This window comes from Podarcis gaigeae (genome assembly GCF_964106915.1).
Source record: "Podarcis gaigeae genome assembly, chromosome: 3".
NCBI lineage: Eukaryota > Metazoa > Chordata > Lepidosauria > Squamata > Lacertidae > Podarcis > Podarcis gaigeae.
This window is the reverse complement of record NC_139680.1, coordinates 36,390,255-36,416,162: the sequence shown is the minus strand read 5'-3', so window position 1 is coordinate 36,416,162 and position 25,908 is coordinate 36,390,255. Positions and strand designations below refer to the sequence as shown.

At 41.0% G+C, this 25,908-nt stretch overlaps 1 protein-coding gene across 5 annotated transcripts in view; it reads right to left on the bottom strand.

Annotated features, from left to right (window-relative positions):
- The window catches only part of ADGRB3 (adhesion G protein-coupled receptor B3), a 455,754-nt gene that overhangs the window by 211,975 nt on the left and 217,871 nt on the right, over positions 1 to 25,908 (bottom strand). For all 5 annotated transcript variants that reach the window (XM_083729828.1, XM_083729825.1, XM_083729824.1 and 2 more), the window contains 2 exons: positions 22,017 to 22,085; positions 16,203 to 16,311 (listed from right to left, as the gene is read on the bottom strand). In XM_083729828.1, the coding sequence (XP_083585954.1) occupies positions 16,203 to 16,311; positions 22,017 to 22,085 (178 nt within the window). The remainder of the gene's footprint in view (positions 1 to 16,202; positions 16,312 to 22,016; positions 22,086 to 25,908) is intronic.

The window sequence follows — 25,908 nt, the reverse complement described above, 5'->3', positions numbered from 1 at the left end:
GGCAAAACAGTGTATGTTTAAAGGGGGAAACTGGACAAGATTCATATTTCACACGGGGTAAGATCAGCACAAGTTTTCCCTAGCTCCTAAATAAAGATATAACTAGTCTTCATTATTTATGCTAGAACAGAAGTAATGGGTTTGTTCTGCATATACAAAACAGACAAATCACTTTGCATTAAGGGTTCACAATAAGCAGTTATGCAAGAATGCCTATATAAATGAGAGACATAAAACAGCTAAATATGGTATATTTAATTAAAATGTTAGTTATTTCAGATCTGCTGCATGTTCTTGTCTCAAATTAGGGGATTTAGACTATCCGTTAGTGTGTAGGCTAAAACAAAAATTGGGTGTGATTATATTATCCAGATTTGGTATCTTGTTACCTAACTCCACAAGGAACAATGGAAAATGTTGGGGAAGATTATCATACCTGAAATATAGTTCAATTCAACCGAACAAATAAATAAGTAAATAAGTGTCCTATGAATCATACCTTCAGGGAACAACAGTCTGAAATGTTTCTTTTTATCTATTAAATTAAAAATAATAAAGTGTCTTGAAGCACTTTAAAGACTAATTTATTATGGAATAACATTTTGTGGATGAGGTGTATTCCTCAGTTGGCAAGTATGTGTGTTTGCATTACACATGCATGCATGCATGCACGCACGCACGCACGCACACACATACACACACACGGTGGGTGGATTGTAAATAAATGTCTCAAGATGCAAAAAACCACAGCTTTAATTGAAGTTAAAGTTTAACTGAAGTTTAAAATGTATGCAATACCGGCCAACTGAAAACAATACTTCATGCACCTGATAAAGTAGGCTCTAACCCACAAAAGCTTTTGTCATAATAAATCAGGGCTGGTCCAAGACATTTGTTGCAAACCCTTCTTTGCAGGGCAGGGAGACACAATCTTTGAGTTCAGATGCTCCCTTTGTTTGAAATATCTCTCACTTCTCCCCTCCCACATTCCCTGAGCAACTGGGCTCTGCAATACATTTTCAAGGACTGGAGGAAAAGAGTACAGAGGGCAAAATTAAATCTGCCACATAACTCCTAAGACAGAGTTGCATTTGTGAATATTTTTAATTATATCATGTTGCCTACTGGTGAGAGAGTGATGGGGCTGTGTCCTCTGAAGGCCAATTCACACAAACACTGAGCTAATGACGGCCTCTTTAAAATGAACTTTTAATTGCATAGGGACAACTTTTCTTCAAATTCTGTGTGCTACGGAACGCACTAAGGCTGCATCCTAAGTGCACATACTAGTATGTAAATCACGAAGGACTTCAAAATACTTCTGGGTTAATATGCTTAGGATCATATTGTGCTTCACACATGCCATAGACATGACTTAAAACAATGCCTGGTTAGAATAGGATCTCTTTCTTTCTCTGTATGTACACAGCATGACATAGTAGAACATGTAAAGGACGAGACAATGTGTGTCTACTCAGAAGCAAGTTCTGTTGACTTCAATAAACCCTACTCCCAGGTAAGTGTGCACAGAATTGCATTTTTAGTCTTTTAAGGTGCCATAAGACTCTTCGTTGTTTTTACACAGATACCACCCTCTAGAAGTTTTGATTTCTGAGAGTATTTTTAATTTAGTCTGGATCCAACCTGTAGTAAAAGAGTAAAAAGCTGTAGTACCGGATTAAATAAATAAATAAATAAATAAATGCAGTTTAATCCCGTTCTTCAAAATGTCCCTGGTTTGTCTCTCTCTCACCCACTCTATTGCTCATGCTGATGAGGCCTGTAGATCTGTAGGTCTGCCACCCTCCAGAGAATCACCATTATTGCATATTATTATTATTATTATTATTATTATTATTATTATTATTATTCCTCTAAAAGTGTATTTATTGAGTCATATTTTGCATGTACAATAGACAGCCATTTCAGAGACATAAAAAGATAAATCAGTGTATTTAAATTCTGCATCCCTCCATAGTATATGCTCACTTCTTTTATGGAATACAAACGATCAGTTCGTCCCAGTCACCCAGATGTCCAGAGAGCAAGATTCTTTGTGGCAGATAATCAAAGCACCAGATGGATAGACTAATGTGTAATATTCATAGGAAGGAGATGCCTTGTATTCATTAAATTATGCCCCATCATGCTATCCTATTGGGACCTCAAATAATAATGCAGCACTAAACATTAAATTAAAACTAGGACAAAGTCTTACCAAAGCCAACAACAGAGTATCATTACCATGATTTGTGATGTTCAGAGCTGTGCGCCAATTATGTATCCAGAATGGTACATGTATCCAGAGGGAGGTCTCGGCAGACTTATTTATTAAATTAATATCCCATCCTTCCTTCCAAAGGACCCTCAACTCTGGGGCATCCAAAGAGTTGCTGAAGTATTAAAATAAAAATAAAAGTGTCCAACCTCCCAACCTTAAAATTTTCTTTGGGGGGGGGGGGCAGACCCTAAGGAGAACCCAAAGTAGCACAATTAGGACTAGGCACAATCAGCATCCAAAAATGTTGGGAAAAGAAAACCCATGTACTTGTTTGTGGTAGAGTCACAGAAACCCCTGAGGTGACACCACTGATCAACTACCACATTGGCAAGAGATACTAGTTGAGAAAAATAAGGAGTGCAGAGGGCTAAGAAGGAGAGTGGGAAGTCTAAAGTTCTTTCTCTGCATCTCTTTTACTCTTGTTGATTGCTCAGTTTCTTTCTTTCTTTTTTTGCCCTCCTCAGAGAGAAATGGAACAAAGTAACAAGTTGTTTGGCTATGCAAAGAGAGGGTGGAGTTATGGCCACCCAACATTGCAATCCACTGATAATACTGCAAAACAAATATGGGGCTGAGGTTGGTTTGGATTCCCAGTTTGAAAAAATCCCATTCCTTGCAGGTTGTTGCAAAGGTCACTTGCCCACTCAGACTTTCCCCTGGGCCAAATCAAGTGCACAGTTGCATGCAGGAGACACTGACTTTCATGCAGACTGGTTGCACTTTCAAAATCTTCAAAAATGAGGCAAGATGATATGCTTTGAAATTGTCCCCTGCCCTCCCCCCCCGCACTCTGCAATTGGCTTTTCATAATTTATTCTTGCAGATTTGGCCAAGAGGAAGCTGGATCATTTCACAAGTCAATATTTAACAAATTGATGCTTTTAGCTTTATATACAGAGTGCATTTATCTGTCTATCCTTCTGATTCACAGTCAATTCATTTGCCAGCTAAACGATGCTCAAATACCTAAGTGTGAAACAAAATGTCATAGTTTCATATAACTTTTCCCCAGCTTGCCTCATGAGAAGACTGGTGTTTAAGTGGAGGGGTTTTAAGTGCTTTAAGTAGGCAGATATGCTATTCATCTGAGGGTAAAGCTGGAATCCAGATGTGTTTCCACTCACTACTCTAATCCTCAATTATTTACCTGGCTCCCTTCAGCTGCTCCAGCTTTAATTAATTGCACAGTTGCTACAATCAGCTTCACAGCCACCACCACATTTCTATTTAAAAACCCAAAGTAACCAACACTGGACTACACTTCAGGGTTGCAGTATACTAACTACACTACCAGGTTCCAGAAGATGGTCACAATCTCACAACTTTGCTGAAGCTAAGCAGGTCTGGGTCTGGTCAGTGCCTGGATAGGTGAAATGCATGCTGCTTTGAGATCCATGATGAAAGAAAGGCAGGATATAAAGGCATGAAAATAAATAAGACCTCCCATATACAGAAAAAAAAAATGCATCATTCATGCTGTCTCGGTCATGGTTCCATTCCCTGCAAAATGAGTATACTAATGTTGGTCTCTATCTTCAGCTTCATTAGCATTTACAGAATATTTTTTTTAAAAAAATGCTTACATATCACTCAGCACTACATCAAAATCCCAGATTATTGAATTGTTTTCTATGGGACAAAATTACTTCTCCACCAGCTAATCCTTGTAAACCTCTGGATGGTGTGACAGCAAGACTGCTAGAGTTTCAGCACCTCAGACAGCTCCAAGTGTCCAAGGCTGCTTTTACTAAAAACAATTAAACAAGGAGGTAAAGTTAGGAACAGCTGGGTGTAACATAGAATCATAGAATTGTAGAGTTGGAAGGGACCCCGAAAGTCATTAATTCAACACCCCACAATGCAGGAATCTCAATTAAAGCATCCATGACAGATGACCATCCAACCTAGGAAATAGTCCACCACCTTTCAAGGGAGACTGTTCCCCTATCGATCAGCTCTTATTGTCAAAACGCTCTTCCTGATGCTTAGTTGGAATCTCCTTTCTTGTAACTTGAATTTCCCTCTGCTGCTGTAGGCACCTACCTGTCAGTAAGTCCCACTGAAGTCAGTGCAGCTGACTTCTGAGCAAATACTGTAAGCTTTCCTTGATTGCCGTATATAGTCATAGACCTGTAGAGTCGGAAGCGACCACGAGCATTATCTAGTCCAACCCTCTGCAATGCAGGAATATTTTGCCCAATGTTGGGTTTGTGCTCACAACCCTGAGATTAAGAGTCTCATACTCTACCAACGTAGCTATAGGAATGAACTTCAAACACTAACTTGGGTCTGCTGTCTCTAAATTACCAAGAGAACACAAGAGGGCAGGAAAAAACTAAAAAATGGATTTTGTAGAGTCCTGGAAGAGACTTTCTGGAAGCTGCACTACACTTTTGCCTTGTCTTTGGGATCTGCAATTCTGCCACCTCTTAACTGGGCAGTTAAGAAGAATTTTGTATTACTCTTTACCTCCTGTGGTGTGATGTGCTCTCTCTCCCACCACCCACCCCATTCACATTGTATTGTTGTTGTTTTTTTAAAAAAAAGAACAGTCAAAAGTAAGATAAACATTTTGTAATATGGGTGTGAATGTTTCCTGGCATGAGTGTTCCTGGTTTCCTGTCTATTTATTTATTAAATTTATACCCCAACCCTTCCTTCCAAAGTAGCCCAGGATGGCATATGGAATGGATAAACATGCACGTTGTGATTCATTAATTGTTACTAGTGCTAAGCTAAATGCAGTGGGTGTTGAAAACAGTTTTCTGCCCCTTGAACCATTCTCCTCGTTGTTGCTTTTTGCGGGAGGGGGGGGGGGAGTCTTAAAAGGTGTTAAAATATTACAGGAAATGAGGATTTACAGATTTTTATTTTTAATGCCAGCATTTATGTACCTTTTTAAGAGGCTTAAAAGGTGCCTCTCAATGCAGTTTAGCACACAAAACACCAGCAGAGTACCAATTATTAGTTTATGCATGTAGCTAAAGGCCTTTCCATGGCTTGCTTTATTACTCCAAATCTATTTGATTTATTCCCTAGAACTTGGAAAAACAGATTGCATTTGTCTGTTAGAGATGCTGTGGGGCCCACTAGCAGATTCTGCTTTATTTTTCTGTATTTATATTTACCTGCTTAGGCTGCCTTTTGACAACTTAACAATACCAGGTTAATTGCTATAATTCGTACCATTATAAAGTACTGCTAAACAGTGATTGGCAGGAAATGGACTCAATAAACCATTTAGCCAGACATATGCATTTTGTCCCCTGGACCCAAGTTCTCACATGTGATATGGTGAAAAATGTTTTATAGAAACACAGGTAAGATCTCTAAACAAAGTGCCTCTCCCTGCCCACCCCACCCCCCGAACAAAATATCCTGGCTAGTAAATTCACTGAAATAAAAAAAAAAAAATGCAAGGCACCTGAATATTCCAAGAGGCACAGTAAACATTATTATGGAAAATAAAAGCTTTGTTGTCTAAAATACAGGAGATGATTAAAAGATCAAAGCCATTAAGATTGTTGCTTTGAGGGAAGATTTAGTGATCTAAAAACGGTCAGAGAACCAATAGTTACAATATATGTTTCCAGATGTCACTAGTGCAAATTTACTTAATTCATTTATGGTGCTGAGAATCTCTCCACCTACCTACCCCACCACTTAAAATTAATCCATCACTAATGTTCTCTATTAGGTGAACTCTTTACAGCCTGACCATGGCTCTTTATAGTTCAGCAAAGTATTCTGCAAAAAGTATAATCTTGTCTGAAGCTTAGAGGCAGAATGGCACAAAGAGAAAATTTCCCTGCCCCACCCCCTCCAAAGAACTCTGTGGTGATGTCATACATTAGTATTAGGACAGGGAATGGATAGGAGGTGGTGACTTGTAACACACACATGCAGGACAGCAACTTGGGCCTTGGAGCTTAATGGATTAAAAGAGACAGGCACACCCTTACAGTAGCCTCTGAAAATAACAAGGTCAAGAATGGGGATTGCCCGATAAGATGGCTATGCCCCACTTTTAAAAATTCATTTCATTTATTACATTGTTATTCAATCCTCCCTTCCAAAGGACCCAGAGTAGCTGCCAGGTAACATTTTATTCAGGTGCCATTTAAAGTTAAGGTGATAGAGAAAATAAAGGGTAAATTATCTGAGGAAGCAAAACGCTGTGCTGAGAAAAAGCTACTGAATGGCAAACACAATCTACATACACAGCCAATGCACCTGCAGAGTTATTCACTAAGCTTAGGTTCCAGGGACACGCTTCAAAATATAACCTGGTCCTGCATAGTTATAAGTTACAGAGACCATTGCAACAATCTTCCATCGCCATGTCTTTTCACAGGTGGCAAACAATAGGCACCATTAAGAACCATTAGGCTCCCTTGTTTCTGCATTCTCTCTCTGTGTGTGTATATATAAGAAACTCCAATGAAAATCCCTGTTATTATGTATTTTACATGGCTGTTTATTTGTATATATTTTAAAATTTTAGATGTGGATGTTATATGGCGTTTCATGATGGCCTATACTTGTAATGCCTAATAAAGGTTTGGCAAAGAAGGGGAGAGGGAGAGGGAGGGAGGGAGGGAGGGAGAGAGAGAGAGAGAGAGAGAGAGAGAGAGAGAGAGAGAGAGAGAGATATGCAGTCATCACTGCAGCACTGGTATGGTGTAACAAGACCTGTTTAACTTCAAGCCAGGGACCACACTGGGGGGGGGGGGGAGGCACAGATGTACCAGCACTTAACTGTTATTTCTACGTCCTCAACTTTCCTTGCTAAATAACCAAAATGGTGTCTGTCTGTGTTGAAAAATTCAGTACGTATAGTTGCTTAAACACAAAACTAGTAGCAAAACCTAGCTGTGCCTGTGCTGTGAGAGCCAGTGTGGTGTAGTGGTTAAGAGCGGCAGTCACATAATCTGGGGAACCGGGTTCGTGTCTCCGCTCCTCCACATGCAGCTGCTGGGTGACCTTGGGCCAGTCACACTTCTGTGAAGTCTCTCAGCCCCACTCACCTCACAGAGTGTTTGTTGTGGGGGAGGAAGGGAAAGGAGGTTGTTAGCCGCTTTGAGACTCCTGAAGGGGAGTGAAAGGCGGGATATCAAATCCAAACTCTTCTTCTTCTTCTTCTTCTGGCATGCATATTTTATATCTTAAAAAGGTAAAGGGACCCCTGACTGTTAGGTCCAGTCGTGGACTACTCTGGGGTTGTGGTGCTCATCTCACTTTACTGGCTGAGGGAGCCGGTGTTTGTTATGTGGCCAGCATGACAAAGCTGCTTCTGGAGAACCAGAGCAGCGCACGGAAACGCCATTTACCTTCCCGCCTGAGCAGTACCTATTTATCTACTTGCACTTTGACGTGCTTTTGAACTGCTAGGTTGGCAGGAGCTGGAACTGAGCAAGAGGAGCTCACCCTGTTGTGGGGATTCAAACCACTGACCTTCTGATCAGCACCACCTGCATCCCTTACACACTTCTTATTCTGTTCCAGTCTCATCAGCTGTCAGATTATGACAGGCTACTCCATGTGTAGTTGTTGTCTGCTATGTGGATCCACTTGTAGGACCTGGATTTGCTCTTAAAGAGCAACCACTTGCCTTTCGAAGAAAAATCTCAGGCTGGAAGTTATTCTCTGTATATGAAGGAATGCCAAGCCAAAGATGAGCTGCATAGGAGCAACTTCTCAAATCTAGGCTCAGTGACCGTGTCACAAATGAAGAGATAAAGCAAGTATGAACAACACTTAATGGTCTTATTCACCAAGAATTTAGTTTGGATCCATTCAAACAGGTTTCAAACTTGTAAAGTGGAGAGGGGGGGGGACCTGTAGCTGTCCAGATATTGTTGGATGCCAACTTCCATCAGCCCCACCCCAGCACACCAAAAGGTCAGCAATAATTGGAATCCAACATCTGGTCCCTGACCCATTCCTGTTGTAAAGTTTGCTTGGTTGCAACCTGGAGATCCGCGCTTGTTTCCTTAAATTGCCCTTTGTGGCAAACAGATGCTGTTAATGTCCCATATAGGACAGTTGATCTTCTTCTCTTAGTGTGGAATGCACAAACATCAAACTATTTTCTCAATGCATAATTTGGCTTGAGAATCATTAATGCCCTTTTCTGAGCCCATCCACCCTCTAAAATATAGTGAGAGGTGACCAAAGACAAGGCCTTCTTCACTGTGCTCCTCTGCCTTCAGAATTCTCTCCTAGGGAGGTTTGCCAGGTGCCACCCTTGCTTTCTGTTGAGAACCAGGTGAAAATATTCTCATTTGTTCCAGCATTTTAGATCAGTCCATTTTATATTTCCATGCTAGAATGTTACCATTTTTACTGTGTTAATGTTTACTGTCTTACAGCAAAAACCCTATAAAGGTCTGCTAAATCCCATTGACTTCAACGAGGCCTATTCCCAGGCAAGTGGGTATGTCACGTATTTTATTATATTTTTTTTCGTTTATTTTAATTTTCTGTGGCTAATAAATCTTTTGGATGAAACAACTGTAGCTGTTTTGAACAGGATGTTAAATGACAGGCTATTTATTTTAGAGTGATTGTCATTTTTCTTTGAGTCACAAACATTGGTAATAATAGTGAAAACATGGTTTGTGTGTCCTGTTATGATTATTTGATTTGGAAATAGCGAAAGGATTAAAGCTCCCCGGCACTACCACCACCACCACCTTGGAAGCCTGTTGTATTCACATGCCATACTTAGATCCATTCTGCATCATTACGTAGGCAGAATACAAATACAAAAAGGCCTTTCCAGAATTTCCATGTGCATATCATTTGCAAATCATGATCCTGGTTGCTTACCCAGAATAAATCATTCCCCATGCAGCAAGACAATCAAAAAGCACAATTGCGTTTTGCCACCTTTCTCCAACACATCTTGATTATAGAAATGCTACTTAATAGAAACGGGTATTACAAGGTAAAGGAGCAGATTTCAGCCTTCCACTCTTAAGCCTCCTCACCTCACATGCAATGGCTATGTTTTATAACTGTTTACAATGTGACCAATATCTGAAGAGTATTTTTTTTTTAAATAATTCTAAATTAGCTTTCTGTCTCCAACTCCCCAAACATTTAAGTGGTACTTCCTTGGAAGCAAAATAATAACGGCAGCACTCAAGCAGCAAGAATTCATGAAATATGTTCAAACCCAGCAAAAAGAAGCGACGATAATGGCCACCTCTGTTTGATCTGATTCCAAAGTAACAGATTGGGAGCAATATGAGATATTGTTAAGGAATTCAATGCAGTCAAGCAGTATCCTCCTCCAAACTACACCTTCAATATAAGCCTAGATTATTTCAATCTTTGAGTTATGGTACAATAATGTGAAAAGAGGCTGATTCCACTTGCATGGCAATGAAGCATCCTTAAAGGGTGTTTGATGATCATCAAGGAGAGAAGTGGGTCTTTTTGCACATTGTTCATAACAAGTTGCCTACAAATGCTTAGAAAACATTTTTGAAAAGACTGCACAGAAAAAGCCACATAAACATTAAACGAGAGGTGGGGGGAAGAAGTATGAGCGGATCATTAGCAAGAAATGATGTACCAGTACCAAAATATTTGATGAAGTTATGTGACAAAACTGAACAATCAATTATATGACTGAGTTTGCTCTAGGACGGGATAATTATTGCAAACACCTGTTATAATCAGGCTCACTTCTCTTTGTTTCAAAAGAAAAGAAACTAGAGAAGAACAACTCTTGACACAGAAAACGACCTGAATTAATTGGATCATAGAATTGTGGAGTTGTAAGGGACTTCAAGAATCATGTAGTTCATCCCCTTGCCATTCAGGAATCTCAGTTCAGAAAACAATCTATTGAAATGAGGCAAGGGATAAGGATTCCTTTTTCCGGCAGTAGGCTAGAGCTCTCTACTTCCTTCCTGGCTCCTGTTGTGTTTTGCATCTACCTGCCAGAGCCTCAGGCAAATGTTGCAAGTGCTGCAGTTTCTTCATATGACAATGCACTTGTAGGTATGTTGCACCCCATGAAAAAAGGCTTCCCTTTAACATTCATGTCAGGAAGTAAGGCTGCTCCACTTCCCTGTGGGATGGTGTTGTGGCTAGGCCACACACTCTCCCCATGCACCGTGGGGGCGTGGCAGTGCTCCTGCGTCATAGGGGAGTCCCGACAGCGTCACCCCCCCGGCCGACCTATCCAGTTGGCCGGAGGCATGGCTTAACATCAAAACCATGTACGTGGCCCTGTCTCTGGTAAATCACTGCCTTTGTTTTGTCTTGGTTTTGCTTTAGCTGAGAAGTTTGGCCTTCAGGAATTAAATCTCTCGAACAGGGAGCAGATTGGCTCTAATGCACACACGTGTACATGCACATAGACAGACAGGAAATGCCAGTGCACGGCTTCCCTTCAACTCCCACAACTGCTTGTCCCAACAGTACATGTTGCTGAATGTGTTTGAATTGCAGCTATTCTATAGCAAGTGCCACCAGATCCACTGGGAGATTAAACATTCCATTCAACTTTCTTTTTTAAAGCACAAACTCTCACTGTCAATTTTAATGTACAGAAGCTAGAGAATAGCCTTCGGCAAAGTATGTGTGTAAGCACTCAGGCAGAGAGCCTAATGGGGATAAAAGGGTCTTAAATGTAACCATGATTCTCTGTTTTTATCTAGGACATGTTGGAAGGTATGGAAGCCAGGTCTAGCAAACAGGATATCAGCAGAAGCCAGACTCCAGTCTACCCTGGTATATATACCATGTAATTTTAGAATAATGTGAACATTCCACTCTATCGACCTTCCATTTTCACACTTGATGGGTGTTTTTTTATTTCCTGGCAATCATGACTAATAAGGAGTGTTAACAATTCTAATGGCAATGACGAAATACGGCCTATAGGAAAAGGATGCATATGCATTGCCTTGACTGCATATGTGTTGCAGGAAGAAATTGTAATTCTTATGTAAAAATAATTTAAGTGCCATCCTATAATGCTGCCTTTCATAAGAACAAAAACAAAATGAAACTTTAACATGTTTCTGAACCACATGCCTTCATTTCCTTTTACAGTGCAAAATGGAAACAGTATGATCTAAGATTCAGAAAAATTATTCTGATCCATCTTCCTGGATCAAAAGAAAACTAGTTATCCTTGGTGTCTTACTGGACACATAAACACTGAAAAGAGAATATGATACTTATTGGTATATACTTCATAAGCACATCCAGATGAAACCCCAGCAAGGGCTCCAAATGATTTATAGATATGTATTTAAATTGGGCACTATAATTAATTCACTGAACATAGCTGTGCCCTTGATCTTGTTTTAGCAAAAAGTAGCAGTCCCTGACACAAGCCAAAACACATGCACACAACATACTGTATTGCCAGCTTCGTAAAGCAGCCACAATAACTTCCTAATGCAAATGTTGTGATTCTGAGCAAACTCTTACTCTGAAACAAGTACTGTTGTGGTCAATTCCTAAAAGAAACAATGGTATTTATTGTACAAATAATGCTCTGGTACCTAAGAGCACAATCCTTCTGAGAGTTTTCTGAATGTATGCCTAGCTTTGGCTGGACTATGTCTCAACAAAAGTATTTTAATTAAATTACTACCGCTCCTACCACATTTATATCCAACTCCCCCTGCCCCAAAGAACTTAATATAGTATACATGGTTCTCCCCTCCCCATTTTTATTCTCACAACAACCCTGTGAGGTAGGTAATTTAGGCTGAGAAATGATGATTGGCCCAAGGGCTCCCAATGAACTGCATGGATGGATGGGGATTTGAACTCTCCCAAGGCCCTAGTCCACCACTCTAACCACTACATCACAAACATGCCACATATATTCTGTCATGTCTACTTCTAAAAGTAGTAGTAATTGTTGTTTTTAAAGCCTAAGTGTAAATAACTGACATAGCAATAACTTTGCTGTTAAGTTTTCAGATGTTCTGCAAATTCACACTTCATTCCTGCAGGCAATTATTGTGAATATGCATGTTAAGTGTATCAGCATTTTAGCTACAGCTGTTTAAGCAACCGGCGTCTCATTTCTCCCACACTATTTTTTTTTTAATGCCCAGAGACGCAGCTTCTCACCTCTTGTTATTCTGTCATAATCAGTACTTTCAGAACAGTATTTGCCTCAAAATTGATTTTGCTGACCTTCTGAAAATTATGAATAGTGTTTTTCAGTGCCAATTTCACTCTTCCTGAACGACCTCTGACTGGTAGGTATAAGAGCAGACTTCTGCTCTTTTAGCACCACTGAAGCGTTTTATATGATTGGACTTGTTGCTAGGTGCAGTATCTTTAATAACCATTTCCTTTCCTTTTGTTTAGCCTCTCAGATTCTGCTACTACTTATTGATTCTATTAACCTCAGACATCCATTCAAGGGCATTCTAAGTCCCGAACCAGTTACTCCTCATGTCTGCAGGATTGTCAGAGCACACAGGGAAAGGCTGTGGCAGCCTTCTTCATTTGCTACACTGCTGCAATGATATATGGAAATATCCACTGTATGTGATATGCAGGCTATTTTGTTTTTCTTTAAAAGATCAAATCAAACCCAAACACCTAATAAAAGACAGTGAAGCAATTTGCACCAAGCTCAAATTCCACTGTGAAAAGGCTTCTGCAAGTGTGCAAATTTATTGTGGCAAATCATGCTGGCTGCATCCACCTCCCAACACGGATATGCTTGTTCCTACAATCAGCATTTTCACGCTGTTTCCAGGAGAAGCATATACCCAAAGTGGGCACAGCCCTGTCCCTCCGTCTCTCTGTGGCAACCCTCTCTCTTTCTGACATTCTAGCACTCCCTTTTCTATCTCTGTACCACTGGTGCCATCTCTGGGGTTCCCTGGATGCCTGGGCACCCACAAAATTTCTACTGTGGGTGCCCAGCCACCATGTTGCACATGCACATGCTCCTCAGCCTCTGTCTGCCACCTGCTGCCTTACCTCCGCTGGCTCTCTGGTGCTGCGGCGGCCAGGGGCGTCACAAGGGGGGAGGCAGTGCGTCTCAGGTGCCATGTTTGGGGAGGTGACAAGAAGGCACCCTGTGGGGTGCTTGCCCCGTCGCCCCCGGGTGGGCAGCATGAGCAGCCACCGTGCCACCACCGCAGCTGCATGTAGAGGATGCTCACTTCATGTCTGCAGCCGTGAGCAGAGGATACCACCACCGTCCATATGGCGCTTGGGCGGCACCAGCGGCAAACTGCTACGTACAACGCATGGTGTCACACGCATTCGCTGTACGTAGCAACGCCACACATGCGCCCTACATAGCAATGCCACACATGCGTCATACATAGCAGCACAATGTGTGCACAGCCGGCGGTTTGCCCTGCCCTGGGTGTCAGTTAGCCTTCATTCGCCCCTGGTGGCAGCGACTGGGCTGGGGCCTCCACCTCTGCTGCAAGGCCTCTGTTGGGGCCTCCTGCGGCCACAGCCATGCTTCCAGGGTGCATCTGTGGTCTCAGTGGAGGCCTCGTGGTGGAGACCTTGGCCTGGTTGCAACAGCAGGGGTTGGGCAGCGGAGTGCCATCTCCACAGGCCGTGTGGGCTGCAACAGAGGCCCCGTGGCAGAGGTGGGGGCCCCGGCCCAGTTGCCACTGCAGTGCCAGCACACCTGCACATGGTGTTATGACATCATGTTGTGCGCACGTGCCACTGGGCACCCAAATCTGGGCACCTACTCTGCTCTTTGCCACCTCTCTCACTCTCTTTTTCTCCCCATGTACCAGGCTCTCTGAGGGGGGCCTGCCAGAGGGCTGAACTCTTTGCTTGAATGAGGTTCACTCCTTCCTTCCACTGCCCCACACACTCCAGCTTCCCCTCTGCCTTCTTTCTCCCCATTTGAGCCCTTCTCATCTACATAAAATTAGGCCAAGGGTTGTTGTTATCCAGCCTCCAAACTGATTTATTTATTTATTTTCCTGTTTGCTGAGATAAAATTAAATGAAACCTGAAGTGGCAGGCCTATTATTAACTTTGTGAGGGGAGGAATGCATATTTCCATAACTAATGGTTTAGCACCTTAGAGTTACATTTAGCATAGCAGTAAATGTTTAGAGGATACATGCGTAAGGAGTGTAAATTACTCCAGCCCAGTGGCGGGAACACTGATTCAGCCACACCCAACCTGGGATGTGATTATTAAGCACTGATTGATACTGAAGTGAAACTGGGGCTCTGTGATGAAAAGAGAGCAGCTGGAGTATCGCTTATATTAAAGACACTTCTATGTGACATTTTTAAAATTAATGTGCCTCATTCTAAAATTTCAAATGTAGCTCAAACACAGGAAACCACCCAATTACAACTTCTCAGATAATGTCAATTTGATTTATAAATGTCAAAATAGGTTGGCACCAGTGTGTGAAGTATTTTAGCTTGCATTGGGGGTGGGGGGCGGACCTTCTTTTGTGATAATGTTATATATGTGCTAGATAAGCATATCCAGTCTTCTCCAGTTCTATGCAGGTTGGGGGGGGGGCACCTTTCATGGGCCACCTGTCAATTGTTGGTCAGACACTAATAGACTATGCAAAACTGAAATCTTAGTGCTTGCTCTGGGAAAGAAAGCCACATCATTTCGACTTTCTTTTCAGGGACAATGTTTCAGGCAGGGTCTTCTTACCCATAGAGGCTAGTGGTGCGGGGCGCCAGGGCGCCAAGTTCTGGAGGGCGCCAGGGAAGAGGCAGAGGCTGGACGCGGCACCTCCCAGCATCAGCTCACCGCCCTTGCCCGCCTCTGCATTGCAGCATCACGCCCGGAGCCACCTTCTGCCGTGGCCACCACGGCACAAAGCGGTCAGCTAAGACAGGGGGTGGTGGTGCTGTGTCCAGCCTCCACCTCTTCCCTGCCGGAGGAGCTGCCCTCCAGCTGCTGCCCGCCTCCTCCAGCCTCGCTGGCAGCACCATCCTCCCTAAAAGAAGGTGGACAACTCTGGGAAACGGGGGGGGGGGGGGAGCGCCCGAGGGAGCTTTGCATCATGGTGCCAGATATGCTTAAAATGGCCCTGGTTTCAGGAAATAGATGGAAATGGCCTCCTTCCTCCTGCCAGGCATTGAGATTCTGATTTGCGTGGTGCAGGTCAGCTGACATCTTGCCTTTGCAGGTAGAAGAATTGGGATAGGGAGAAAGACAAAGAAATCACCCACCAGCTCCCTCAGCTCATAGTAAGAATCCTTCTTCTGAATGGAATTGCAATGCGCCTTCTATTTACTTTGAATTCAATTTGATTTACGGAAGGTGATGATATGAAGATTGAATAATGGAAGAGATCTGGATGAATTTAAGAGAAACTGTGTGTGGAGCAAGATCTGGATCATCTGGGCTGTAATTAATTTAACAAGAACTGATTTGGGTGATATGCAAATTAGTGTAAGGTGCTGGTTTTTTTAAGGTGGAGGCTGACTTGAATAGGAAATGGATTGGGCTGACTTGAATAGGAAATGGATTCACCTTCGGTGAAATTTTAATTCTAGTAATTATTTTCAATTTTCATGTATAGCTGTAAATTAGTATGTGCAAATCTATGCAGATTGGTGCTCTCACTTTTGATGATGAATATCTTATTTTTCAGTGATGCAAAGCGGCCACCACAGCATTGTAACAGGATTGGAAATGCTGCGGAATCTATTGTTGTGAATAAAAGTGTGGCAACCTGGTTTCCAATAAAATGCAAGATTTTACTTCCTAAGAACCATACCCACTTTCTAACAAGATCCCACCAGGAATATGACGCATATATTGTACAATGATTAACAGCAAAAGGTAGGTTTGGAAGTGAGGGTGGATCTGGGTTGTATGTGTGAGAGAAGCAGTATTTATACAATGCATACTTTTACAACATATCACATATAAGTATATATGATAAAAGAAATTCCTATTTCTTACCTACATTTCCAGTCATTAAGTATGAATTCTGAAAGTCCATCATCCCCATTCCAACAATGTGTATAAAATCTTCAATCACCTGCATTAGTTCTATCGAGCCTGGATAGATCTAAAAAATGAAGGTCAGGCACACAATTACTACAAGACCTCAAAACAAACAAACTCAGTGGGACTAATGTAACACATGCATGTCCAGCATAACAAAACTATCAGAATCTGAAACTGTTATCAGGTTGAAATTGGTATCAATGACATGTGATTAAAAGGCAAGCTTTATTTTAGCCTTTAGGGTACATCATGTGTACTCAAGCATCAAGATAGAGGAGCTTTAATCTCTCCCATCTGCATAGTGCAACCATGGGGTGGGCAGTTTTAGCAAAGCGTAAAGCCCTCTCTCCATGGATGATGATGCCAGACACCTCTCAGAGCCAGTGTGCCCCTGTTTACATCTGTGGCGAAGGCCTGAGCAACACTGCCAACAAAGCGCAACTTTGCAAGAAACAAAAAGGATGGACGTTCCTTGGGATGCATCCTTTTGATTTCTTTATTTTATCCATGATTTGCTGCAGTCTGGGAGGGTTACTGCTTTTCCGTAAATAAAACATAAAAATGATGATAATAATTGTGATGATTTAAAATGTCTACTTTGGGCTTGCCATGCTGTCTTTATATGGAAGGGCTTTTGCTGGTTGTGGAAGAATTTAGAAAAGTGCCTTTTTCCATGTAAAAATCTACGGCAGTACAAATTGTTCTTGCTCAGTTGTTGATCCACTCCCACCCAACCCCAGTTTTTAACTATCCCCCTCCCCACCAAAACACACACATACACACACACACACACACAGAGAGAGAGAGAGAGAGCGCGAGCGAGCGCATCCTAACCTGGTTAATCCTATGGAAGGACTTTTGAAAGTCTTCATGTGAAGTTCATCATCTCATGGGTCATAAAATATGCATGTATGGTTTATAATACACAATGAATATTTTACCTAATCTAAACAATGGCAACTTGTTGGAAGCGAGCTGTTTCCAGCTAAGCAATCTCATTCTGTTTTCTTTCAAGCACTCTGAATTAAATATGTGCAAACCTAGGAGAGTCTCGTCCTATTTTCTTTCCTGGATACGACATGATTTCCTGGATGTGACATGACTAACTGTGCAGCTTTGAATCTGAGAAAGATACCGCTCCATAGTCCATTTGATAGAACAAATGTCCTAACTTTTTGTTTTTTTTTAAATAAAATTTTTATTAGGGGTTTTTACAGAATAAAGTACAAAGACAATAAACAACCTTACTTTTATCTCAACAGAGTTTCATAACTTCTTTGGACTTCCTCACATCTCCCGCTGCCATTTTCATCATCATAGATTTTTTCCATGCAATTTATCATCTAGTTTGCAAATTTTATAACCGCTTATTTAAATATAGTCCTCTGCAAATTTATTTCTCTTAATCTCACTTTACATCCCATTCCGATCCGATTTTGTGGTGGCCAATTATTTATGATCAAACATCCTACTTAACTTTCCACCAAATCACAATGTTTTTGTAAATAAGTCTTAAATTTCCTCCAATCTTCTTCAACCCTCTCTTCTCCCAGGTCTCGAATTCTGCCAGTCATCTCAGCCAGTTGCATATAGTCCATCAGCTGCATCTGCCATTCTTCCAGCGTGGGTAGATCTTGAGTTTTCCACTTCTTAGCGATAAGTATCCTTGCTGCTGCTGTTGCGTACAAAAAGAATGTTCGATCCTTCTTTGGCACCATCTGGCCGACAATGCCCAAGAGGAAGGCCTCTGGTTTCTTAAGGAAGGTATACTTAAATACCTTTTTCAGCTCATTATATATCATTTCCCAGAAGACCTTCACCCTGGGACAAGTCCACCAGAGGTGAAAGAATGTTCCTTCATTTTCCTTACATTTCCAACATTTATTGTCTGGCACATGGCATATTTTGGCAAGTTTAACTGGGGTCATGTACCACCTATATATCATTTTCATTACATTTTCCTTCAGAGCATTACATGCCGTGAAGTTCATCCCCGTGGTCCACAACCTTTCCCAATCCTCAAACATAATATTATGCCCAATATCCTGTGCCCACTTTATCATGGCCGACTTAACCATTTCATCTTGTGTATTCCATTTCAACAGCAAGTTATACATTCTTGAGAGTACTTTAGTCTTAGGTTCTAACAATTCTGTTTCCAACTTCGATTTCTCCACCTGGAATCCTAACTTTTTATCCTTTTTAAAAATTTCTTGAATCTGAGCGTAGTGTAACCAGTCTCGCACTTTGTCTTTCATTTTTTCCAAACTCTGCAATTTCCAATTATTGCCCTCTTTCTCTATTATTTCCCAATATTTCGGCCATTTGGCCTCCATATTGGGTCTTTTTCGGGCCTTGGCCTCCAGAGGTGATAGCCATCTTGGAGTTTTATTTTCCAATAGGTCTTTGTATTTTGTCCAGACATTAAACACTGCTTTCCTGACAATGTGATTCTTAAAGGCCTTATTGATCTTAACTTTATCATACCATAAGTATGCATGCCAACCAAATGCATTGTTAAAACCTTCTAAATCTAACACATCAGTGTCCTCTAGAAGTAGCCAGTCTTTTAGCCAGCAGAAAGCTGCGGCTTCATAATACAACCTTAAGTCTGGCAGGGCAAAGCCCCCTCTTTCTTTCGCATCAGTTAATATCTTAAACTTAATTCTGGGCTTTTTGCCCTGCCAGACAAATTTAGAAATATCTCTCTGCCACTTCCTGAAACACTCCGTCTTGTCCACAATTTGCAATGTTTGAAACAAAAACAACATCTTAGGCAATACATTCATCTTAATAGCAGCAATTCGGCCTAGCAAAGAAAGCTTCAATTTTGACCAACTGTCCAAGTCTCTCTTAATTTCAGACCAACATTTTTCATAATTGTCCTTAAATAGACTCAGATTTTTTGCTGTTATGTTTACCCCTAGGTACTTTACTTTTTTAACCACAGTTAGTTCTGTTTCTCTCTGAAACCGTTCTGACTCTGCATCTGTCAAGTTTTTTCCCAACACCTTAGTTTTCTGTTTATTTAGTTTGAAGCCCGCTACCCGACCAAAGTCCTGAATCAATTGTAACACTCTTTTTGTGCTAGATTCTGGCTCTTGCAATGTCAAAACAAGGTCATCTGCAAAAGCTTTAAGTTTATATTGTTTCGCTCCGATCTGAATCCCTTGCACCAACCGGTCCCCTCTAATCAAGTTCAAGAGCACCTCCAGGACAGAAATAAACAGCAAGGGGGAAATCGGGCAGCCTTGTCGTGTCCCTTTTTCAATCTTAAACTCTTCTGTAACCACATTGTTGACTATCAGTTTTGCCTTTTGTTCTGAGTAAATCGCATCAATCCCATTTTCAAAACCCCGCCCCACTCCCATTTCTTTTAAATTCCCCTTCATAAATTTCCAAGAGATGTTATCGAAGGCCTTCTCCGCGTCTATAAAAATTAAGACTGCTTTAGTGTTAATATTTGTTTGCAAAAGTTCCAAAATGTCAATAATGTTCCTTGTATTAGCAAACAAGTGTCTTCCTGGGAGAAAGCCTGCCTGGTCTTTATGAATTATCTCATTTAAAACTTTTTTGAGTCTTCCTGCCAAAACGTCAGCAAATATTTTATAATCCACATTTAAAAGGGAAATGGGACGGTAGTTCTTAAGTTGTGTCTTTTCAGTTTCTGATTTTGGTATCAATGTGATGAAAGCTTCCTTCCACGATTCAGGCGCCTTCTTTCCCTCCATAATTTCATTGCTGACCTCCATCAGTGGTTGAATCAAATAGTCACTTAATGTCTTATAGTACTTGGAGGTCAAGCCATCTGGCCCTGGAGACTTGCCCAGCTTCATATTCTGAATGGCATGTTCTATCTCTAATCGTGTTATTTTACTATTCAGGAGTAATCTATTTTCTTGTGATAGTTTTTTAAGTCCACTTTTCTCCAAAAATTTTGCAATCTCTTCCTCATTTTGTGGCCCTTGAGTGTATAATTTCTTAAAATATTTCTGGAAACATTTTCTAATTTCCACCGGGTTCTGAATATATCTTCCTTCTGTTTCCAAATTTGTTACTATGTTCAACTTTTGTCTCTTCTTCAACTGCCAAGCCAGCAGTTTCCCACATTTGTTAGCCGATTCAAATGTTTTTTGTTTCATTAATTTAATCTTCCATTCTATTTCCTGATTTATCAGTTTGGAATATTGTGCCTGATGAAGTTTAATTTCTCTCAAGATCGGCTGTGACTTCGGATTTGCTCTTAGTTTCTTCTCTAACTCTTTAATTTTCCCCAAAATCTTATCCTTTTTCTCATTTTGTAGTCTTTTCTTTATGGCGTTCTGTTGTATCAAGAACCCTCTCATCACAGCTTTGCTTGCGTCCCAGATTGTTCTTTTTTCCACTGCAGTGTTCAAATTTATCTCAAAGTAGTCCTTTATTGTTTTTTTGGCCTTCTTAATAATCTCCTGATCTCTAAACAAGTTGTCATTCATCTTCCATCTAAAGGAGCCGGTTGGTAATAGTGTCATGTCCATTTTCAACGCGTTATGATCGGAGCAGGTCTTTGGGCAGATTTCCACTTTCCTAACCTTAGGAGCCAAATGTCCTAACTTTTTGGCAGGGATTTATTTATTTACTGAAAGCTTATGCCTTTTCCTTCTACCTGTTAAGGGCATCCAGGGCAACTTGCAGCAAAAGTAGAATAAAAAGTTAAAATATACATACATTACCATGACATTAAGAAACAGCTTCAAAAACAGCATTAATAAAACAGCAGCCGTACAAAGCTTGATAAAATAAGAATATCTATTTCAAATGCATGCAGTTTATGCAGTTGTGAAGGTTGTCTGCATGTGCATGCACCATGTACACATACTTGTATGAATGGCTGCTATAGCTTTTAAAATGTGAGGAGGAGTCGGATTCTTTGGAATTATATTTGAACATATTTTTATCAACGCTGGGGTAAAACAGGGATGCTCTTGGCAAATGTATTTTCACAGACTGCATGACTACATAGGAGCAGCCTTGCTGGATCAGAAGAAATGCCCACTTAGTCTTAACATCCTGCTTCCCACAGTGGCCCATCAGTTGCCTATTGGAAGCCCACTAAGAAGTGTCAAGGGCACAGCATCCCTCTCCCACTGTTGTTTCCCAACAGCTGAAATTCAAAGGCATGCTGCCTCTGAACCTATAATGCCTGAAATATATACATTATGAATAATAGCTATTGATCACCTTAACCTCCATGAATTTGTCTAATCCCCATCTAAGATAGTGTTCACCACCCGTCCTGCAGAAACAAAGTTCCTAAGATTAACTATGTGCTATCTGAAGGTCTTTCTTTCGTAAGTCCAGAATCTCCTGCCAAAACAGACAATGGGAACTTAGGTCATGTATATTGGTTATCTATTTATTGCCAAGTTCAATTTAAAGTCATGGCATTAACCTTTAATGCTGAAGAACTACTTTCTCTCTGTTCAAACCATGAGTTTGATAGAGATGCCATGCTCTCTGTCTCATCACCTGTAAGAAAGGTAGGTGCACCAAAAGCTTGGAATGCTCTCTCTAATGTGGTCCAACAAGCACCTTCCTTTTCCAAGTGTGTGTGGGTATTGAAAACCTATTTGTTCGGACAAGCATTCGGTTCTAAATAATTTGCCTGTTTTAATCCAATGATAAATAACCACTTAAATAATGCACACAAGTAATGTCATTCTCTCTAGGTCAGGTAAGGGGGAAAGTTTCCAACAGCAAATGACTGGTAAATCTATACAAATTTACCTGCTGCGCATCTTCCCATTTCTCTTTGTTCTCTTCATCCAGAAGGTTACTAACTATTTGAAAGAAGTTCTGAAAATTCAAGAAGACAATGAGCTTATATAACAGAAATATATAGCATGCAACGCAGTAAAAACTTTGTAGTATGTATGATGCTACTTTATATAAGGCTTGCAGCTGAAACATGGTAACTGAGAGTCCCCCTCTGTTGGCAGTAGCACATGTTCTGCTCTTCAGACGTTGTGGACTACAACTCCCATCATCCCTGACTAATGGACATGCTGGTTGGGGTTGATGGAAGTGGGAGTCTAAAACCTCTGGAGGGTACCATGTTGGCTACCCCTGCCCAAGTAAAAAATAACAGTTGTGGGTTTGTGATTTCTTTTGGCTTTCACCTGTACCAGTATACTTCTGTCAATACTCAAATGAACTTATCAGGGACATTTTGTTTCCATTGGTCATTTTAAATTCTGTTGGCTGCTGCAGTTACCTTAAAGATAGAATATGAGCATCTGTGGTAACAGAAATGCTCACATGAGAGAGATTTTCTAGGAAGCAAATTTATCATTTATCCCATCCCCCGGATGTATGGGTTTATAATGCATTGCATACATTTCAAAATGAGTATGTTAAAAAAAAATCCCCTTATCTAAAATGATTTTTTTAACAGATGGAGTGCTATAAGGACACAAACTTGTATATTGAACTGTATGGACTAGTGAGGTTGCCAGCTATGGCAATCAGTTCACATGTTATCACAACCATGCAGGCCTTTCTAAAGTGTTAAGAAAAGCTACCATCTGTTAAGCAAAAGTTGCAATCCATTGTTGAAGAAAGGCCATTTTTCTTATTTTGTCTTTCATTCCCTGTTATGTGGCCAGTACCAAAATGGTCTTAACTACAAGAGCAAACAATTGTGTCCCTGAATCGTTTCTTCACAAATTTTGTCTCATTAATTAACATTGCCCGCCAATAATGAATAAACCAAACCTATGCAGCACAATCCTATTCTACCCGGTAAACCAATTAAAAGTTTCAGCCTTGTAAATGCCATTACACACTTTTTTCTGTCAGAAGTAGAAACTGAAATATAAAAATATACTTTTCTCAACCTTTTTGAGCTTAAGTTATTAGTTTCTATAGCCTGCTTACTGGAATATATTTACATGAACCACATCTTGGACAGTCCACATCTAGGATTGTACTAGGTAGCTTTTAAATACCACATTTTCTGTCAATTGGTTTCTTTCAAGTTATTCTCAAAACTCTATTTTTAACCACAATAAATACTTCAATCCATTTATACCACTTCTATCTTTAGCTGTAAAAGTTGGGCTCAGTTTTGATAACTTTTTTTTTAATAAGTAATCCAGGTTTATCCATAGTCTGTCAATTATCCTGTTACTATTTACATTTTAAAATGCAGGCCTTCAGATTGATCCAAGGTCAAAAAGAAGCCAAACTGTACTGTTTTTTGCACTGTGCTTAACCAAACGTGAACACAATATATTCATTCTATATTCCTTCTGTTCCAATCACCTTTTCAAAATGAAAATAGATGTTGCTAGACAGGGCTGGCCCTATCATGAGGTGAAATGAGACAACTGCCTCAGCAGTGGGAGCTGGGGAACAGCGAATTATTGCAACATTACTCCGCTGCTCAGTGCCTGAGGGCCCCAGTCCTGCCACTCAACACCTGGCCTAGGGCAGGGACTGATGGACTCTATAAAGGACTGCTGCCGCCGCCACCGCCGCTGCTGGGCAGAACGGACTCCATTTTGTTTTTGTTTTTGTTTAAATTGCTGTTATTTTTTACCTATGTCATTTTAAACTGTGACATTAATGCTGTATTCTTAGTTTTAGATTTTTATTTATGTGGAAATTGTTTCCCATTTGCTTCTGTATTTTTTTAATGTGGTTTATTTATTGTTTATGACTTTTGTAATTAGGTAAATCTTGTTATGCTGCAAGCTGCCTTGAGCATTGTTTTTTAACTATAGAAAGGAGGCATACAAATAAAAAACGATGATGATGATCGTGGCTGGCCACTGCTGCAACAGCCACCCATCTGAGAAAGACTCCTGTCAAAGTGTTCTGCAAAGTGCCCATCTCATCCTCATGTATCTTTCTAAGGGCAAGGTCTTATAGCTGAGGTGACCATGAGGAGAAGAAGAAGAAGAGAAGAGTTTGGACTTGATATCCCGCTTTATCACTACCTGAAGGAGTCTCAAAGCAGCTAACAATCACTTTTTCCTTCCTCCCCCACAACAAACACTCTGTGAGGTGAGTGAGGCTGAGAGACTTCAGAGAAGTGTGATTGGCCCAAGGTCACCCAGCAGCTGCATGTGGAGGAGCGGAGACGCAAACCCGGTTCACCAGATTACGAGTCTACCGCTCTTAACCACTACATCACACGGCTCTCACTAGCTTTACCTCAGCAGCTAGAAATGCTTATTTAGAAAAGAGAGAGAGCTAAAAATACTAAAATAACTTTAAACCTCCAGCTAATCTGTAAAGAGAATTTCTAGTTGTCCTGACAAAGTGGCAGTGGCACAGGCACTCTCCAGGACCACCTTACCCATAATGCCTCATTCTGAGGAAGGACCCCCTCGCTCACAGAAAGTGGAGAGACTTCCCATGCTACCCCCACATTGTCAATGGCAAAACAATTTAAAAGTAAGGGAGGAGAGGTGTAGGAGTGACAGATGAGAGCAGTAGTAGGATGGCTGCTTAAGGTGCTGCCACGCACTGTACTGACCCTCATAACAGGTGTCATTAAGGGCTGAACAAGACATATGGGAACCTGGGTTTCTGCCAAATGGCTGCAAAGCAATGTGGGGGTAAACATGATTTCCTAGGGGTGGGGAAGTGGTGGATAGAAGGGTCTTAACCTTTCTCCCACCTGCCTCTTTTTTTCTTCATCTGCTGCCTGGGTCCATTTCCCCCTGTGACATAACATACATACACCCAGAAATCCAAGCAGATTAACAGGATCTGGAGGGAGAAACTATGGGAGGAAGGAGGCAGATGCAGGAAGAGTTAAGCACACAAACTCAATGTTTGTGATGCATAATCTAGCCCTCAGTTCTTCAGAAATTATGGCATGCTGGTATTCTGAATATTAGCTGTCAAAATAAATCTAAGTTTTCAAAGCCAGGGCATAGTCTGGTCATCTTGTGTCTAGACCCGTTGTTGTGAATGTGACGTGAGAGTGCCAAACCACAAATAAATCTGTGCTCAAATCCTGAATACTCTTTGGAGGCTGAAGCACATCCCTTCTGCATTGTGTGAATAAATATTTAAAATACTAACCTTTCTGTCTTCCATATTTTACATCTCCACATGGGGAGGAAAGCTTTTCACATCACTCAGTGACTTTGCACAGTGGCTGATTAAAGTTAAAATTCATATGATCAAACACACACACACCAATCCTTCACACTTGATTATAAGTGGGGGGGAAAGGTTTTCACTTTCACAACTACATCATGAAAGCAGCTCCAGATTATGTCATAATGGAGGTCCTCTCCTAAGCACATGCTAAAGATCACTGACTCTTTTTGAACACCCTGGAATTTGTTTCCAAGTAATCATTCATAATGCATATTACTGCAGAGAAGAGTTTAAATACTTCATCACTACCAATATAATCTTGGTATGTGCATACAGTGGTATCTCGGGTTAAGTACTTAATTCGTTCCGGAGGTCCGTTCTTAAGCTGAAACTGTTCTTAACCTGAAGCACCGCTTTAGCTAATGGGGCCTCCTGCTGCTGCCACGCCGCTGGAGCTTGATTTCTGTTCTTATCCTGAAGCAAAGTTCTTAACCTGAAGCACTATTTCTGGGTTAGCGGAGTCTGTAACCTGAAGCGTATGTAACCTGAAGCATATGTAACC